Source organism: Rhinolophus ferrumequinum, chromosome 23, assembly GCF_004115265.2.
Source record: "Rhinolophus ferrumequinum isolate MPI-CBG mRhiFer1 chromosome 23, mRhiFer1_v1.p, whole genome shotgun sequence".
In the NCBI taxonomy this organism is placed as follows: Eukaryota; Metazoa; Chordata; class Mammalia; order Chiroptera; family Rhinolophidae; genus Rhinolophus; species Rhinolophus ferrumequinum.
This window is the reverse complement of record NC_046306.1, coordinates 22,625,159-22,644,756: the sequence shown is the minus strand read 5'-3', so window position 1 is coordinate 22,644,756 and position 19,598 is coordinate 22,625,159. Positions and strand designations below refer to the sequence as shown.

Genomic DNA, 19,598 nt, shown 5'->3' with positions numbered 1-19,598 from the left:
TACAATGGGGAAAATGAGGGTCCAAGAGAGAAACTACCCCTGTCTGCAGTGGGCACCAAACTGGGCACCCAGACAGCATTGACGTGAGGCTGTATCTTATCTGTATCTGTCACAGTGACTTTCCTGCTGTCTGTAGTCTGTCCCCATAGTCCAGCAGCCACCCAGTTTTCACACTTCTAGTCACAGCCAGGATTCAAACTCAGGCCTGTAGGGCTCCAAAGGGGCACAAAGTATTTCATATGATTAAATACAAAAATAGTTAAATAATACAAAATAATTGCATCAAGGCAGAAGTCTTGAGTGTGTCAGACAATCTCTTCATTTTTCTAGGTGGCAGAGTTGTAGTAATTAAGAGGGTGGCATCCATAGCCAGGTTGCCTGGATTCAAATCCCAACTCCACCACTTGCTAGCTGGTGATCTTGGCACCAACCTGTTTCCTCATCTGTTAAATAGCAACACCTACTGTCATAGGGTTGCTTGAGGATTAAATGAGATGCAAGTAAAGTGTTTCGCACATTGTTTGGCCCATAGTGAGTGCTCAATAGATGAGTGGTATTGTTGTTGTTGAGTCAGAGTGTGGTGAAAGTAATGATGGAAGCAGAGGGAGCATCATAAAGGACCTGGAACATCCGATCAAGGTGCTTTGTTTCCTCCTATGGATGATGGGGGCCAGGAAGGTTTTTAAATAGGGGAAGACACCAGTAGAAATAGAATGGTGTTTAAAACCCAGTGGATGGTGACACGGCTAACTAGCCAGCACCCCCTCAGGCTCCCTGCACTCTGATGAGTCCAGCCATCTTGCTCTTCACACAGGCTTCCACCTCAGGGCCTTTTCAATTAGTGTTCCCCTCTGTCTGGAATACTTCTCCCCAGATAGCATAACAGTTCACTCCCTGACTTATTTTTTCTTTTGTTTATCTGTCTATCTGGTGTCTTTCCCACCAGAATGTCAGCAACATGAAGGCAGAGGTTTTGCTTACCGTTGTATCCCCAGTGGCCAGCACAATGCCTGGCACGTAGTAGTAGATACTCAATGGACATTTGCTGAATGAATGCGGAGCAGAAAGTTGGGCAGCAGGTGGTTATTTCATCCATCTCTCCACCCCCAGAGCTGGAATCTGAGCCTCGCCCACAGCCCTGAACACAGTGCTTGGCGCATAATAAGAGCCCCACACAGGTGGCTGTAGATTATAGTTATTTCAGAACTCACTCAACTCCAGGTTAATTTTACTTTAGGAAAAATCATCCTGGAAATCAGTTTGCTTTTTTATTGGGCTGCCTGGCCTACAACTCCAGATGGGAACGGTCATTCCCACTAGTTGGGGGTGGATCTTCCTCTCCAGTAACCTCCAAGACCAGAAGGAGCTGCTTCTTAACAACTGTCATGGGATGCAAACTGCCTTGGTTCAAATCCAGCCTCCCCTTCTCTAGCTGTGTGTCCTTAGGCAAGCTGCCTAACCTCTCTGAGTCTCAGTTTTGTTCCTGGGATTAAGTGAACTCCTGTTTGTAAAAGGTCAGGCATGAAAGAGGCACTTACTAGTTAGTATTTGTGAATAGGGAAGGGGAGGGAGCGGAGAGGCGGAGGTGGCTCAGGGAAGAAAGGGGCTCAGAGAGGGGAAGGGGGTTCAGAGAGAGGGAGGGACTCAGGGCCTTGTCTGGAGACCAGGGCAGAGATGGGTTTGGGGGAGATTGTCAGAGAAGTAGTCTCAAAATTCAGCCCTGAAGACAACAGTTTATGAGGGTGGCAGGCTCTTGAGGCCTCAGGGGATGCAGATCCCTTTCCATCCCTGTTTCTTGCAGGCTCCTGGCCCCTGGAAGAGTCCACTGCCCCACCTTTTCTCAATGACTGGGAGGCACTCAGACCAGCAGCTTCTGTGTCTCTTTAATATCCTCCAGGCCCATCCAACCTCCCACCTACCTACCCACCCACCCACCCACTTCCACTTCCACTCGCACAGCCTTTAAGAGGGGAGGCCCGGGTGCCTCCGCCCCTAGCCCAAGGACTAAGGCACCAGGTGGTTGCAGCAGGCCGGCCCAGACACGGAGACGCACAGACGGAGGACACACTATTGCAGACGCAGACAAGCAGGGCGGACATAGGGGGCAGGGGCAGGGATCAGGCCGCCGCGGGGCTCCCACAGGCTCTGGGCCTGTTATGGAGGCCGTGGGAGGCGCAGACGGCCCCCCCGCAGGAGACCAGTCGGGAAGAAGAGGGGCGGGATCCTCACTTGCCGCCTTTGCGGGACAGACACCGCGGAAGGCAAGAAAAAGTCTGCTTGACCCGCGCCAGCAGTGGCAGCGGCCCGTGGGCTTCCCGGGGCGTGCGCGGCACCAGGCGCTGCAGGGTTCCCTCGGAGGCTGAAGGCTGCGGGGAGGCGGCGGAGGTCGCAGAGCTTTGCCGGCAGCGCTTGCACAGCGGCAGCAGCGCGCGCATCTCCTCCTCGTCGCGGAACGGGCTCTCACCGAAGCGCTCCTCTAGCTGCCGGCGAAGCTGGGGTAGGGATGTAGGGGTGCGGGGGTCGGTGCCCGGCCTCCAGCCCGGTCCCCTCCCCAATCCTCATAGCTTCCGCCCTCCTTCGAGATTTCCACACCTCGTTAAGCCCCTCGCCTTCCTGAGCATCCTCTTAACTTCCCTTCTGAGTTTCCATCGCCCTCAATGAGCGCCCCCTCCCATGATTCCCTTCCCTCTCCCTGAATCCCCTTCCCCTTTGATACTCCATCTTCCAGAACTGCTGAAGTGCCTCCCCTGCCTGTACGGTGGGGACCACATTAACTCCCTTCTCCTGCACAGCAACTCCACTTACACGGGGCTTCTTCCTTGCCTGCCTCTTTCCTAAAGCAGCCTTGTGGATAAGCCTGTGGGTACCAGCCCACCACCTGATGAGAACTTTCCTGCACCTGCTGCGAACTTTCCTGCACCTGCTGCTTTTCTCTCTGTCTCTATTTATTTCTCATTCCTTGTTCCCAGGGATGCCTCAGTTCCTGACATCTCCATAAGCCATCTGCCCAGTGGCATAATAAGAGAAGGAACTGCTTTGGCCTCATCAAGGACCCACAGGTGGAGTAGGAGATGGACATTTCTCCCCAAAGAGGCCAAATACTCAAATGCCGTCATGTTCCAGGCAGGTAGAGCAGGCAGTTCTGGGACCTGGGTCCCGTCTGCCTCAAAGGCATTCAAATTCTAAATTAAAAAGGCAAAGAAAACATCTGGCTATCCAAACAAAACACACCTAGGAGCTATATTAGCCAAGGGCCATGGGTTTGAGACTCCAGGAAAATCTTCTGCTAGGTCTGAAACCCAGGTTAAAATTCTTTCCAATCAGTGCTCAGTTCAAGTGGGAAGAAGAGTCTCCCACCACACCCCAACCCCTGCCTTTGCCCCATCCCTGTCCCAGCCCCTGTCCCAGCCCCTACCTTCCGCGAACTGCCCCAACCAAACTCTTCGAGCTGCTGCCTAAAGCCTGGGTTGGGGTTGGCAATGGGCCGGTTGGATTTGATGGCTTCAAGAACGTCCCGCCAGCCTAGCCCCGTCACAGTCATCACATAGGCCGTCACGATGGTGGTGCTACGGGAGATGCCTGCAAAGCTGGGACAGCCCCCCCCCCCAAGGTTTAGGTAAGGTCCAATCTCCTCTGTGCCTCACCCCTGACACCCCATCCCCACTTCAGCTCTCCCACCCTTGCCTCCTGAGCTCCAACCACAAGGAACCTGCCTGGACCTGTCTTCCCACCTCCAGACCTTTGTCCATTCTGTTCCCTCTGCCTAGAGAATCCCCCATTCGCCCACATTAAAAGCCTGAGTGAAAAACATCACTTCATTCATTCATTCAACCAACACTTCCTGACCATCTGTTATTTTTCAGATGATGGGGATATAGCGGGGGAGTAAAACAGACATGGTCTCTACCGTCCTGGGGCTTACAGTACGGCTGGGGGAGACAGACACTAACTGGGAAATGATTTCAGGCGGTGCCAATTACTCTGAAGATGAGTCCAGGGGCGAGGAGACGGTATAGGAAGAGTTGTTAATGTACTGGTGGTGGGGGAGTTAGGGAAGGTGTTCCCCAGGAAGTGATATCAAGCTGTCCTGAAAGAGGGACACAGATGAATGATGTTCTGGGCAGTGTATAGGAAGGCCATGGGGTGGGAGCCTGGTGGATTTGAAGAACAGGGAGATGGCCTGTGGGAAGGAGGAAGAAAGAATGAGAGATAAGCAGGAGGGCGCTGTTCCTATGGCTGGGACTCCCGCGTGGGGTAGGTACTCAGTGAGAAGTTATGGAATGAATGACATCCACTGGGCCAGGGGCCCCTAGGAAGACTTGGGGGTCCTGTTTCCCAGCCCGGGGTTTGCCACTGCCCTGCACTATCGTCTCAAAGGCCTGGAGGGGAGGAGAGGAAGCTGGAACTAGGTTCAGCTACCTGCATGACCCCACCTGTCTCTCCCAATAGCCCATCATGTCAGCACGCTTTTCCCCATTTCACAGATGAGGAAATGAGGGAGAAACAGCGATTTGGCCCAGGCCACACAGCTGGTAGAAGACAGAGCCGAGCTTTGAGTCCCCTGTGGGTCTCTAGCAGATGAATGGTGGATTGTCAGGCATTGTGATAGCTGGACAGGTTCCTCCCTCCTCACAGGAAGAGTGTGTTGGGGATGAAGGACACCTACTTATTTCCTTTCCCTCTACTCCCCTCATAACTCACCAGTGCACAAGGCAGTTCCCCCCATTGAGGCGGCAACAGTGGATGAAGCTGATACATTCTTTGAAGTGCTTTTTGCTAGAGAAGAAAGCAATAGGGTCGGGAGCAGGTCTCCGAGGAGTTGTACCCCTCCCCATTTATGGGATGGCAAGACACAAAGAGCCTCGGGGTCCTCAGGTCAGCTAGCATGTGCTGTGAGTAGCGGCCAATATTATCACATGGAGGCGGGTGTGTGTGAAACAATAATGGTGGCATTTCAGGCGGTGAGAGAGGCCAATCTTAGCAGAGCCCATCACAGAAGCAGGAGCACCTCCTAGTGGGTCCTGTGGATCCTGTTTTCATGAGGGGTTTGTCTTGACCCTTCAAGGAAATGGGTGGGAGGAAACAGAGGAGTCCCCTTTCCTCTGGGGTCTGCAATCAGAGTACGCGGGGGACAATGATGGTCTGCGAGGGGGTTAGCAGCAAGACTCCCAAGGGCGGGGGTGTCTTGTCTGGGTCTTTCTGGGTCCTTCGTAGGCTGGGGGAATTGCTGCTCACAGGAACAAAAACCCTGTGCTCTGAGCCCCCATTATACTCCAGGCCCTGTCTTAGACCCTCAATCTGTGTCATCTGATCTTGGAAAGATTCCTTAATGCTAATCATGCCTGCATTTTCCCTCTCAGAGAAGGGAAGCAATTTGCCCAAGGTCACACAGCAGGTAAATGGCAAAGCCTGGCTGGAACCCAGATGTCTGTCTTAACTCCAAGGCCAGGAACAGGCTGAGTCTGACCTTTTCAAGTCTGCTTGTGCAACTGATCCTGCGAGACAGGATACATTCTCCACATCATAGCCGAAGGGACTCGGCTCTGGGAGGTGAGGGGTCTTGGTTAGGGGCATAGGCAAGGGAGTGGCTGAGACAGTCAAACCTGGGCCTGGGTGACCTGTGCTGGGGTCCCAGGACAGCTTTCTGGCCTGGGTCCTCTCTGTCTTCCCTCAGATCACCTCCCCCCTTCCCTCCCACCATCACAGGAGGCAGCTGTCTGTCTCTCTGCAGGTCTATCCCAGGGAACTTACATGGGTACCTCAGGGGTGTCAGCCACTGGGATGCGAAGGTAGGTTATGTCCTGCAAGTACAAAACACACACAGGCAGTGCGGGGGGGGCTTGCCTGCATCCCCTCACCCCAACCTGGGCTGCCCAAGCACCTCCTGACCCCAGGCCAGTTCCTGCCCCTCTCTGGGTCACTGTTCTCTCTGTCCAAAGAGGGTAGATGCCATCTCTGAGGGCTTCTCAGCTCTGACTGTCTGTAATTCTAGAACCTCCTGAGGACTTGATAAAAAGGATCCAAGGACCTTTCATTTAATAGCTGGGAAAGGGCCACTTAAAGCGACACCCCTCCAAATGAGGATTACAAAATTACATAGTGAGGAGGACAAAGCAGATTTTATTTTCTTGAAAAGAAACAAAAATTATGAAAATAAGTTTATAGTTCATGAACTGTGGTTATAAAACTTTGTGCTAATCATTAAAATAATCAAGCAGTGAATTGTCAGTGGTTTTTCCAACAAACTTGCTTCGACATCCTTCACTTCATGCTTCACCTTCACACAGACCATAAAGAGGATTTTTGCCCATGTTCCAAGAACCTCATCACTTTTCTCAAGGACCTCTCTTAATCATTTGATATTCAAATGGTTCTTTTCAGGTGCCTGGGCCAGTGGCTAAGGGATCCCCCCACTCCCACTCCCCAGATCCTCATTTGTGAATAGCTTCATGTGAGAGTCCAGCCTTTTTCTAACTCACTTTCCCCAAGGTCACGCAATTCTGCATCTTTTGCAAGGTTTGCAATTTCATTTTGCAACACATTTGGCTCTGGGTTTGCACGGCATTACCAAACCCTCACTGGTAAATTCACTGATGGATGAGGCAGGATAGATGCTTGTGAGAAGAGGGGAGGGCTACTGGAGCAGGGATTCATTTTGCAAGCACTCATTTCATTAGTAAATGTATTCATGACTTGACAACCTTCCTCATGCAATCTAGTGACTGCAATTACTCCCAAACGAGCCTGTACTATAAAGCAAAATCAGACTCCATTGACCTGGAAATTTCTTCTTTGAATGACATTGAGAATCGCAGATTTTTGGAGGTTGCTCTTAGAGTTTATCAAATCAGACACATAGGGAAACTAAGGCCCAGAGAGGGGAAGGATCCTGCCAAGGTCACAGAGCGTATCTGTGAGAGAACCTGGTCTGGATCTCAGATCTCCAGAACCCTTTCCCGCCCACAATTCTTTCCCTTCAGAAGGTGATACAGACTCTAACAGATAAGAAGGAAGGGATTCTGTTTGTGGGATAAGAGTATGATTAACTTTGTTATTATATTAGCTGTAATTTGTTGAGCATCTATCCTGTGGCCCTCAACAACTTAGTGAGGTCGGTACTGTTATAAAATTCCTTTTACAGATCAGGCAGCTGAGGCTCAGAGAGGTGAAGTCCTGTGCACAAGGTTACAGAGAGAATAAATGGTGAAGATGGGCCTCCTGACTCCAGCATCTATGGTCTGGATTTCCTGCTTTCCTCTCCTGGGTTATAACACCCTTACTCCCTCTTTTCCAGGACTCAATATTACCAGCACCCACCACTCCAGTGGGGTGGCCTTACAGCATGCAAGGCATCTTCACCATCCCACAGCCCCTTTGCCTTCTCACAACAGCCCCCAGGGAACAGATAGGGCTAAGGCATCAGAGGCCCAGAGAGGTAAAGTCACAGCTCCAGGTCACACAGCAAGATACAAAGCCCAGAATCATTCATTTGGAGTTATCTATTCAGTTGGGCAATGAGAATCCTATGCAGGGGACTTTTTATGGTTCATTGTGAGGTGTCTGGGGCCAGATGGCCTGTGTTCAAATTCTAGCTCCTTAGCTTCCTGGATGTGTGAGTTTCGGCAAATTACTTAACCTCTCTGGGCCTCAGTTGCCAAATAGGGATCAAATAGGGATACTAACATTCAACACACCAGTTTTTAACCGAATAAGTTAGCATGGGTCAGGAAGGCAGTATAGGACGTGGCACATAGTAGGTACATGGTAAATGGGTCCTGTGGGGGTTCAGAAGCTCCCCTCCTCCTCTATGCACAGCCCTGGGATGGGGGTAAGGAGTACCTGCAGCAGAGGCTGGGGTGACTCATGAATGGAGATGATATGTGTGATCTTATTCCGGCCCAGTTGATCCGGGTCTTTGGCATCTGAAAGAAACATGAAGCTTGAGCCAATCTGGCAGGTGTGACTTATGTGTTCCTGGTGGCCAAGTGAGACCGGAGCTCCCTGCCAGCTCTCCTCCCCCCCCGCTTGGCTGACCCTCCACCAACTCCCCACTCCTTCGCCACTTCCTGCTCCCAGCATGACAGGTCCTGCCAAACCCCTAAGCTCTGGGGCACCCACAAGTCACAGTTTGGCATCTCCCCCACCTTGCCCACGCTGTTCTTTCCATCGCAAAGCCCTTCCCTGGCATATCCTTGACCCAGCAATTCTACTTCTAGGAATCTTGTCTAGAGAAGCATTTGCTCACACAAAGGCCATGTGTAGAGGGCGACAGTCTCTGCAGTGCTGCTTATAACAGTAAACACATCAGAAATAGTTAAAAATGAGAACAAGCTAAATGTTCATCAAAAGAGAGCTGGATTAAAAAAAAAAAAGGCATGTATTTGATTACTACCGTGTTTCCCCGAAAATAAAACCTAACCGGAAAATAAGCCCCTAGCATGATTTTTTAGGATGACATCCCCTGAACATAAGATGCCCTAATGCATCTTTTGGAGCAAAAATTAATATAAGTCCTGGTCTTATTTTCAGGGAAACACGGTATGCAGCCACTAAAATGACCTCTAGGTGCTGATGTGCATGGATGTCCATCATACATTATTACGTGGGAAACACAGGTTACAGAACAGCATGCAGCATAGGTTTACATTTTGTTTTAAATCTGTATTTACAAAGAGATATGAAAAATGACCTCGGGGTGTCCCCCACGTTGCTATCAGTAGTCATCTCGAGGGGCTGGATTTCACAGACCTTTTATAACCAGAGTAAATAACACACATCCTCTCTTTCTCCATATGTCCACGTCTTCATTCCATACATTTACTGAGTGCTTACTATGTGCAGCCTTGGCTGAGCAGGGGGTACGGGGTCAACCTCATGGCCCCTGCCCTCATAAAGTAAAGTTCAGACTTTACTTAGCCAAATACTCTGAAATCAGTGTAGAGTGAGCTGCTGAGTTAGTTCCGAGGGAGGAAGGAATCAGGGTTTATGAGAGTGGAGCACCTCAGCCAGTGGGGGACAGGGTGGAAGGCCCTGTCCCAGTTCAGATGCCCCTCCCTCTCTGAAGCTTTCTCTGACTTCGCAGATAGAAGTGACTTTTCCCACCTTGGGTCCCCTAAACCCTGGACCAGCTTGTTTCTGTGGCCTGAGACAGGCAGAACGCATGGCTTTGGGACAGAGTGGGCAGTGCTCACCAGGGAAATTTCTGAGGTACAGTCCACTCTCCAGGACCTCTCCTCTGAGCAGGCGGTTGTGGGAGGAAGGGTCCCCAGTTTCCCAGCTAGAAGCAACACCTCCAAACAGACCTCACCCCAGAACCTCAGAGCTGGAAGAGCCCACAGAGGCAGTGCGCCTTGTGCTGAGGGAGAGGCAAAGGCTCAGGGCAGGTGCAGGCTTGCCCAGCACAGTGTTCTGAGCCCTTTGCACTGGGGCACTCCCTCACCCCCTTACCCTTTAGTCCTCAGGAGCTCTTTCCCCCTCCCTGCCTGCTATCAATTCTCTGCCCCCAGCCCCATTCCTAAGCTCCAAGGTGCGTGGGCCAGAGCAGGAATGGTGGACATGGGCCTGGGACAGGCAGAGTGCCATGGCCTTGGGACAGAGTGGGCAGTGCTCACCAATGAAGTTTCCGAGGTAGAGTCCAGGAAGTACCTACAGGAGAGACGGTCAGGGTTAGTGGGGTAGGGGAACAGCCCTTCCCTCCCCAATGGCTGGGGCCTGTCCCAGCGCTTCTCTGTCCCATGAAGGATGTCTGGACCTCAGGACTCAGGGAGCACTCTCCTCCCTCTCATGGGCCTGGACTCTCTGTGAGAGGGATAGGGAGGGCAGGAGAGGACACCATGGGAGGTTGGCTTTGGTAGGAGTGAAAGAGGACAGAGGGGCTCAAAGACCTTGGGGGAGAGGGTAGGAGGAGCACAGAGGAGGGGGCAAGGGGAGAACCTGCCAGGGTGGGGAGAGTGGGAAGGCAGGAACAGGAGGAGGGTTATGCAGAGGTAGAGGGGGGGAAGGATGGACAAGCAGCTCCAGAGAGAGGGTCCAAGGAGTCAGAGACAAGGGAGAGAGACACATGGAGCCAGAGAAAGAGACTGGGGGGGGGGCGGGGGGGGGGCGGTCTGGGAGTTACAGGGAATCACAGAAAGACACAGCAAGAAATACAGAGTCATGAAACAGGCAGAGATAGACACTGGGAGACAGAGACCATAGAGAGACAGAGACACAGAGATACGCAGTCAGAGAGAGATACAGTTCCAGAGTATGTATACAATCTCAGAGTCCTAGGGAGGCAGAGGCGTAGACACACAGATTCAGGGAGAGCCAGAAGGTCAGAGGGGGGCAGAGCGACCCAGTCTCAGGCAGGCACCGGGGTGGGGACTGGGGGTGGGCAGGTGTGGGCTGCGCGATCCCCCCACCCTACCTTGGTCATGCCATTCCCCATGATCCCGGGGGCGGGGGTCCGGGCGCACCCCCAGCTCGCCGCCTGGAGAGCGCTCGAGTTACAGCTCCCCTGATGGCCCAGGCCCAGCTCCTGCAGCCTGGCGGGGAACAGGGGGCCTGGCGTTCGCGGCCCCGCCCAGCCCTGCCCAGTAGCTGCCGCTGCCGCCGCCACTGCCCGCCGACTGCGGGCTAAGAAGGGAAATGATGGTGGAACCGCCGCCGCCGCTGCCGCCGCAGGCTCCTCCTACCGCCTCGGTCATGTGGGGGCCCCTCCCGTGGGTCGCGGCGGGGGGCTGGACAAAGCCCCAGTGTGCGGGGCCCAGAGCCCGCGGGACAACGGCAGCTTGTTGGGGCCGCGTGGGACCAATACCTCCGGAGATGGGGGCGGGGGCGCTCCCCCCACCCTGGCACTGTCAGGCGCTGGCGGGGTTGGGGGCGGGAAGAGCCCCCAGCCGCGGCCTCAGAGACTCAGATTCCAATTCCGGTTCTGCCTGGACTTCCCTGCGGGCCCTGGGGCAAAGCACCCAGCTCCTTCGGCCTCGGTTTTCTAGCAGAAACGTGCTGGGGGCTGAACTTTGATAGCTATGGGTCCTCTGATCTTCAGATTCTGTTTGAGACAGAAAACTGGGTAATTACTTCCTTCAGTAATCACGTCTCCCGACCTGCGCCCTATGAAAGCACCCTACCAACTAACCATCCTCCTCCCCCACTCACACAACTATCTGTCCTCCTATCCGGAGGTCCATCCATTTACTCATCCATCCATCCATCATCCATCCATCCATCCATCCATCCATCCATCATCCATCCATCCATCCATCCCTCCATCCATCCTCCCATCCCTTCCTCCCATCCACTTTGGTTTCTATGTGGATAGTGCCATTTGGGTCAGTTCTGCCGTGAACCAGGCATACCTACCCTCAGGGCCCTCAAGAAGTCAGAGGTAAATGTGAGGGGAGGATTGAAGTCTCCTGGGTCCCTGGGAGTAAAGGTGACTACAACAGGATGCAGTTGGAGGCTAGAGTCCTGGAAGGTGAGTATGGAGACCAAGGTTCCAGTCCCTGTTCACCTCTAACCTAGTGGGTGACCCTGGGTAAGTCCTCTTGGGGTCACCACTACCCTATCTGTGTGTCTCAGTGTGTTGAGGTGAGCTCTTCCAGCTACTAGGACCAGAGCTGAGACCAGACACCTCCTATGGGCCTGAAATAGAAGCAGTGGAACCAACTTGGCTCCTCCAGCCATCGGCCTCCCACCTATAGTAGCACGTGACTGTAGGAGGAATGTCAGTACAGAGCAGGACAGACAGTTGACCGAACCTGTTTGAAATACAGCGACTGGAGAAAAATGAAAATCTTTTGTGTTTCTTTATTCTTCAAATTCACAATGTACATGGAACTGCTTGTCTCAGCTCTGTCTGTGCCCAGGGCTCTCATAAAAACCAAATTATTCAACAAATACTGAGCACCTACTACATGGTAGGTTCTGGGGACACAGGTTCCTACCTTCACTGGCCAACAGTCTAGACCAGAACTGCCCAATAGAAATACAATGTGAGCAACGTGTGAAATTTAAAATTTTCTAGAAACCACATTAAAAAAAGAAACAGGTTGATACTAATGTGTTATTTAACCCAATATATTAAAAATATTTCAACATGCAGTCAGTATTTAAAATTTGTTAATGACATATTTTACATCTTTTTTATTGTATTAAGTCTTTAAAATCCAGTGTGTATTTTACACTTAGAGCATACTTCAATTCAGAACAGCTACATGTCAAATGCTTCATAGCCATATCTGGCTGGTAACCACATATTGGGCATCTCAGGTCTAGGAGGGAAGGAAAACAAAATAAGCAAATAGACAAATAAAGCATTTACAAATGGTCACAATTTTCTATGAAGGACCCAAAAGCAGGGCAGGAAGAACCTCTCCAAATAAGTAACATTTAAACTGAGACCTGGCATAGATGGAGAACCCAGCTATTTAAAGAGTGGAGAGATTTCCAACAGAAAGAACAGCATGGGCAAAGTCTCTGTGGTGGGAAAAGCTTGGCCTTTGGGAAGAGCCAGTGGGACTCGAGGGGAGGGAGCCAAAGGGAAGTGGTAAGAATGAGGCAGAAAAGGAGAGTGGCGATCTAGCGTGCAGGACCATGTATGTCCATGATTGGGGGTTTAGGGTTTCTCCTCCGTATGACGGAAAGCCAACTGGAAAATTTAACTGGGGAAGCCATATCATCTGATTTACATTGTAAGCCCATCACTTTGGCCCCTATCTGGAGCGTAGATTAGAGAGGCAAAGCAGGGAGGCCAGTAAGAAGGTTACTGTGGCAGCCCAAGCAGGAGATGATGGTGCCCTGGGAAAAAGTGGGGGCCTAGAAGCTGGAAAGAAGGGGACAGACTCAGTATATATTAATATTTTGGAAGTGCAGCTGATAAGATTTGCAGATAGATTGGACTGGGGGGGGAAGGGAGGAATTCTAGAATGATTCCTGGTTTTCCTGCCTTGGAAATCACTGTCTGCGCTACAGACAGTGGCTATTCATCCATTCAACAAGTATTTACTGGGCACCAGGTTATAGATGAAAAATTGCACCAAAGATATGCTGATTTCTCAGAATGCCCCACCCCATGGACGACCTAAAGAAATTCTGATTAGTGGACCCAGAGTCTAGTTCCTCATCATGGCCCTCGCCTTAGCAGCAATGTGAAACTGGGCAGGTGACCAAATGTCCCTGGGTCTGTTTCCTCATCCATAAAGGGGCAATTATAAGAGCACTTTAAACTTCTACTTGGTTGTTGGGGAAAATAACCAAGTCACATGTATGAAAGAACTCTATCAGGTTAAAAGACCTGAAAAAAATAACCCAGGTACAGTTATTAGATTTAACACATTTAATATCTATGAACTGTTCAGCCTTTGAAAGTGTTATTGTAGCAAAGCCCAATTTGTTTTATAAAACCAATAATAACAAGATACTAAAGTGTAGGTCTCACCTTGTCATTTCCTTGCTTAAGACCCTTCAGTGGTTCATTGTGGTAGGCAAAATAATGGTCCCCTCAAAGATGTCCATGCTCTAACTCCTGGAAATTGTGAATATGTTATGTTACATAGAAAGGGGGAACTAAGGCTACAGATGGAATTAAAGTTGCTAATCTGGGGACCATGAAATGGAAAGATTATCCTGGGTTGTTCAGGTAGGACCAGTGTAATTACAAGGGTCCTTATAAGTGGAAGAGGGAGAACAAAAGTCAGAGGGAATGTGATGACATAAGCAGAGGTTAGAGTGGCACTATTGCTGGCTTTGAAGATGGAAGGGGGCCATGGGCCAAGAAATGCTGGTGGAAAAGCAAAGAAACAGATTCTCTCCTAAAGCCTCCAGAAGAAACTCAGCCCTGCTGACACCTTCATTTTAGCCTAGTGAGACCCACTTTGGACTTCTGACCTCAAGGACCATGAGCTAATACATTTGTGTTGTTTTAAGTCACCCTGTTTGTGGCAATTACAACAGCAATAGGAACCTAACACACTTACCAATGTCTCCTTAGGAAAAAGTCCAACCTGCTTAGTGTAGCGCACAAGGCCTTGTGGGATCTGGCTTCTGTCATTGTGACCTTGAGCATATTTCTTAACTTCTATAGGCTTCAGTTTCATCATCTGTTTGGGGGAAGAAAATATCCTTATAGGTTGTAATGCAAATGACAGGGAGTTAGCAGGCCTAGTTCTACTCCCCTTACTAGGGCTCTGTTTCCACATCTGTAAAAAAGGAAACAAACAAAAACATACAGGTCTGGCAGCCTCATCTCTCCCTTCTTCTCCACTCTCTCCTGGTCATTGACATGTATTCACTTCCTCAAACCCACTTCATTCTCTCTGACTTCTGAGTTTGCACATGCCATTCCCTCTACCTGGAATGCTCTTCCCATCCCCTTTATCAGGGTAATTCCCACTTCCTCCTGGAAGTCTTTGCTGATCCCAGTTAGAGTTGGTTAGACCCCACTGTTATGCATTTCCAAAGCATCCTAAAATTTTCTATTGTAGTACCGATTTTCTTTCATTGCTATGGCTTGTGTGCTTTTTGTTTGGAAAAAAAAAAACACCAAAAAATCAAATCCAAATGAGAATACTTTGACCTATTTGCTTCAACCGTGTTGTTTAAATAAAACAAAACATCCCAAATAAATTTGAAGTTGTTGAAGTTCCCAATTCCTCTCTCTTCCTTCACTCTCTCCTCAGAGGCAACCACGATTATGAATTTGGTGTGCGGCTTATCAGTTCGTATTTAAAAATGTTTAATCCCTATATACTCACAAATATATAGAATATACTTTTGTATATTTGTTTATAATTAATACAATTTGTAACCTTTAAAAATATCATTCTACCACTTGCTTTGATTCACTCAACAATAGGTTTTGGAGATATTTCCTTGTTAATATAAATTGGGATCATTCATTTTTATCACTGTATAGTATTATGTTATTAGAACATACCCCATTTTATTCATCTATCACCTTACTAATGGACATTTAGGTAGTTTCTAATATTTTCCACTATTATAAAGAATGTTGCAAAGAACATCCTTGGACATATGACCTATGCATAAGTGTGAGAATTTCTTTAGGAAAGGTTGTCGCCTTGCACATTAGCAGCAAGATGATAGGTAGTCCACAGGTTGTACAGCTGTATTTGGAGAGCCTATACTAGGATATATGTCCAGTAGTGGAACCGATGGGTTATAAGGTACGTGCATTTTCAACTTGATGAGATATTGCCAAATTGCCTTCCAAATTGTGAATGTACCAGCAGCATATTAAGGTTCCCATTTCCCAACTGCTCACAAACACTTGGCATTGATATATGTTTTTATTTTTATCTACCTTGACTTAAATTTTTATCTTATAATTGTTTTGATTTACATATCTCAATTTTCTTATTGGCTATTTGAGTTTCTTCTGCTGAAAATTTCTTATTCATATGTTTTGCCCATTTTTCTTTTCTTTTGCAAGTTGGGGGGGTCTTTTTCTTAATGGTTTGTAGAAGTTCTTTTAGTACTAGTCCTTTGTTATATATGTTACAGATATTTCTTCCTAGTCTGTAGCTTATCTTTTAATCGAATCTACGGTGTCTTCTGCTATATGGCCGTTTAAATTTTGAGAGAGTCACAGATCAGTTTTTTCCTTTACGAGTAGTGCTTTATTATTGCTTATCTAAGAATTCCTTCCCTACCCTGAGATCATACAAATATTATATATATGCACGTACATATTTCTAAGAGTCTGAAATATTTGTTTGCCTTATTTGTTCTTTAATCCACTTGAATTAGGCATCTGTTTTTCACTCCAATAGAAAGTCAGTTTCTGGATGCCATTTACTGAACCCTCCATCCTTTCCCCACTGATTTATGATGCCACCTTTATTGTACACACACACACACACACACACACACACACACACACACACACAGTGTGTTTCTAGGATCCCTATTGTATTCCATTGATATTTGCCTCTCCCTGCGTAATACTGGGACTTTACAGGCAGAGAAATGTCTCCTGCCCCAACACATATATTTTGTTGTTTTGGTTTGACAAGGGCTCTCAAAAATCCTTATGGATTTTGGGAAAATACACATCTTTATGTTGATATTGAGTCTTCCCATCCATGTTTGTGGTATAGCCCTGGATTTATTCAGGTCTTCTTTAATGTCCTTAAATGTTTTGTAATTTTATCCATGAGAATATAAACTCCACAAGGGCAGATGCTTGTTGGTGTTGTTCACTGCTCTATCCTCAGAGTCAAGAATGAGACATGACATAAAGTACATGCTTAATAAGAATTTGTTGTTTATTGAAATGTCTTGCATGTATTTTCTTAGGTATATTCCTACATAACTTATATTTTTGTTGCTATAAAACAACAATAAAAGTGAAAAACAAATAGTTTCTAGTTAGCTATGGTTGGTATACGGATCTTGAGGTAGTGAAGCGAGAGGCAGGTGAGGACAGGGAGCCAGTGCAGGGTGCAATGACCGGGAAGTTGCCACTTCAGGTTATACGCAGGGGACAGACAAGACCGGATTTGTGTTTTAAAGAGCTCTTTGGCGCAGTGCAGAGAATGAACTGGAAAGGATATGGCAAGAGTGGTCACTAGTAGACTGGTCAGGTGGCTACTGCAGGCGTTGCGGTGAGTCCTCGAATTGGTGCCTACTAACTGAGGGACCGAGTAAGGAAACTTAGAACCGTTGCGTTTACCAAAAGCTGACGACTTTTCAGACTCAGTCCTCTTAAGTCAAGCCAAGTGCAGCTGAAAGAGGAGCTAGGCAGTGAATGCCCGCTGCGGAGAGCCGGTCTTTGGTCGGTTGTACCCCAGGGTCGCCGACGGAGGCGCTGAGAAAGATTCAGGGGTCTGGCCTGCCGGGGCGAGCAAGCACTTCCAGCGTCTCGGGTTTGTCTACTGAGCAGAAAGGCGTGCTTTTGGCTCATCCAATCAGAGCGGTAGATCAGGGCGTCCTCTCCGTCGCCTTGGCAACGGGACTCACAGGCTCTCGCGGGCGAGGTGGCGGTTTGGGTCCGGCCCTGGGGAATCGTGTCATGTCACGACCGAAGGTAGGAGTGCCGCCCGACCCAGATGGTCTCATCGTCCTCGAGGGAAGGAGGGAAGCCGCTGAGGGATTCAGATTTGGGGGGACTCCTTGCGGAGGGATTCCGGATACAGAGCGAAAATTATGAATTCAGAGAAAAGACTACAAGTCCCGGCTTACCGCGCGCGGTCGGAGCCTCTGCGCGAGCCCACCGAACCAGACTTACTGGCGGGAAATCTACAAAACTCTAAAATTCTAAATTGTGCTCTCCAATTTTTGTGCCCCCGGGAGAAGCTCAGAATTTTTGATTTCCTGACTTGGAAACTCTTAGAGATCTGTTCATCCTGTCGCCCGCTTGCCTACCCAATCCATCCACTCATAATCCATCTAGCCAAAAAACGCCGATCAGGGCCTTTTCCAAACTGAGCCCAGTGCCGGCCAATGGGGACACAGAGGAGAATCAGACAAGCCCCTACCCTCTAGCAGTGTACAGGCCGTCTCCCCCATTTTAAGAGTGGGAAAAATCAGATCCAAAGAGGGGAAATGAATTACTCTAAAATCCAGCTTCCTCCACCCCAACATGCTTCTTATCCGGTATTCCAACTCACATGAAACCTCCGTTTAATTCCCTCTCACAACAAAAAATGAGTGATTACACTCAGATAATCCAGAATAATATGTATTTTAAAGTTAGTTGATTAACAACCTTAATTTTCCTTTGCCATATAATATAACTTATTTACAGGTTCTGGGGATTAGGACGTGGACATCTTTTGGGGGAACATTATTCTGCCTACCTCAATATACTATCATCAATTAAAAAATGAAATTAAAAAATAGTATTTATAATAGTATCACAAAATCAAATACCTATGAAAAATTAATTTAAAACATTCAAGACATATACTGAAAACTAGAAAACATTGTAGAGAGAAATTAAAGACTTAAATTAATAGAGAAAGACCATATACATGGATTGCAAGATTCAATAATTTATCATGTCACTTCTTCCCAAAATGATCCGTAGATTTAATGCAATTCCAATCAAAATCCCAACATGCTTTTTTGTAGAAATTAGCAAGATGATTCTATATGGAAGTGCAAAGGACCCCAAATTGCAAAGACAATCTTGAAAAAAACAAAGTTGGAGGACATGCTATCTGATTTCAAGATTTACTAGAAAGCTACAGTAATGAAGACAGTGTGGCAGCGACATAAGGATAGACAAATAAGTAAATAGAACAAAATAGAGTCTAGAGATTGACCCACACACACACAGTCAATTGAATTTTGACTGAAGTGCCAACTCAGTGAGGAAATTTTGCAACCAAAGACTCTAGAGAAACTAGGTAGACATATGGAAAATGGAATTGAAAACATGAAGGAGGATAAAAGGTAAAATAAAAGATGGGACACTTGACTAGTATTGGGGAAGTTGGTGGGAGGGGCTTGACAGGACCAGTGGGATAAGATTTCTCTTGCTTTTGTGGGGGAGCTCACTTCTGCCAGTTTGTAAAGCAGTGTTTTCTATCCCCCTCCACCACTCTTTGAGTAGGGTGGTGTGGTAGACACAATTTTAGATGGCCTTCAACATTCCTATTTCCCGTGTTCACATTTTATATAATTCCTGCCCCTTAAGTGTGGGTGGAGCCTGTGAATTTGATGGGATACTCTCATAATTATGATAGGTTGCATAAGACTCCATTGTGGCTAACTCGGAGGGTGGGAAGTCAGAGGATGTGCTCTTGCTGGCCTGGAAGAAAGCAAGCATCCATGCTGTCAACTGCCTTTGGGGACCAGCACTCTCTAGAAGCTGAGAGCAGTCCTCAGCCATTTTCTAGCGAGTAAATATGGACCTCAGTCATACAACCCCTAGTAACTGAATTCTGCCAAACAATCTGGATAATCTTCAAAGAGGACCCCAAGCCCTGAATGAGAACCATAACCCAGTCCAGTCCATCACCTTGATTGTAGCTTTGTGAGACCTGAGCAGAGGATCCAGCTAATCCATGTCCAGACTCCTGGTCCACGGAAACTGTGAGATATAAATTTGCCATTAAGTTTGTATAATTTGTCATGCAGTAACAGAAAACTAATGCAGATGGCAAGGTACTTGCCTACCCAATCCAAGCCGCAGAGGTCATCCTGCACAAGACCGTTCGGATTTCTTTTTTTCATACCTGCCATTAGGAATCAGTCTCACCAGGGCTGAGGGCCAAGGTGTTTTGGACATGGTAGAAGCAAAATAATACCCATCACCCTTTGAGGATTTAAAAGGTCCATTTTGGATGGAAGAAATTAACTTTGCTCTGAGTCGTTGATCTAGCCCCTTCCTGGATCATCAATCTAATCAAACATTCCAAGTTAGAGTAGGAGGTCCAAATCCTTTTCACAGAGCCGGCTGAGCTTGGCTCTCAAAACTGGGGTTCAGGATTGGACCTTTGGAGCATTGAAAACTAGGTCATGCCTGTAGAGCAAGCCTACAGTGAGGTGTGCCTTGGATACTTGGGTTCATTCCAAGGACCAAGTTGCTGTGCACATAGTGACCAGTGAGAACTTGGCTACTCTGGAGCTCCCTGTCTCAGGATCTG

The 19,598-nt window shown here is 48.3% G+C and overlaps 2 protein-coding genes across 5 annotated transcripts in view; one reads left to right on the top strand and one right to left on the bottom strand.

Annotated features, from left to right (window-relative positions):
- Positions 1-1,949: 1,949 nt before the first annotated feature.
- Positions 1,950-10,649, bottom strand: DUSP15 (dual specificity phosphatase 15). 2 transcript variants are annotated; one of them, XM_033094974.1, is made up of 7 exons: positions 10,409-10,649; positions 9,612-9,645; positions 7,840-7,922; positions 5,752-5,801; positions 4,702-4,776; positions 3,416-3,587; positions 1,950-2,492 (listed from the first exon to the last, which is right to left on the bottom strand). In XM_033094974.1, the coding sequence occupies exons 1-7, from the start codon at positions 10,427-10,429 to the stop codon at positions 2,226-2,228; spliced, it is 702 nt and encodes a 233-aa protein (XP_032950865.1). In that variant the 5' UTR covers positions 10,430-10,649; the 3' UTR covers positions 1,950-2,225. The 2 variants fall into 2 exon arrangements, with proteins under 2 accessions (XP_032950865.1, XP_032950866.1); XM_033094975.1 differs by lacking the exons at positions 4,702-4,776; positions 5,752-5,801; positions 7,840-7,922; positions 9,612-9,645; positions 10,409-10,649 and adding an exon at positions 3,951-4,034.
- Positions 10,650-16,966: 6,317 nt separating this feature from the next.
- Positions 16,967-19,598, top strand: part of TTLL9 (tubulin tyrosine ligase like 9) — a 39,512-nt gene continuing 36,880 nt past the window's right edge. For all 3 annotated transcript variants that reach the window (XM_033094919.1, XM_033094920.1, XM_033094917.1), the window contains exon 1: positions 16,967-17,032. In XM_033094919.1, coding sequence (XP_032950810.1) covers positions 17,018-17,032 — 15 coding nt within the window. In that variant the 5' untranslated portion in view covers positions 16,967-17,017. The remainder of the gene's footprint in view (positions 17,033-19,598) is intronic.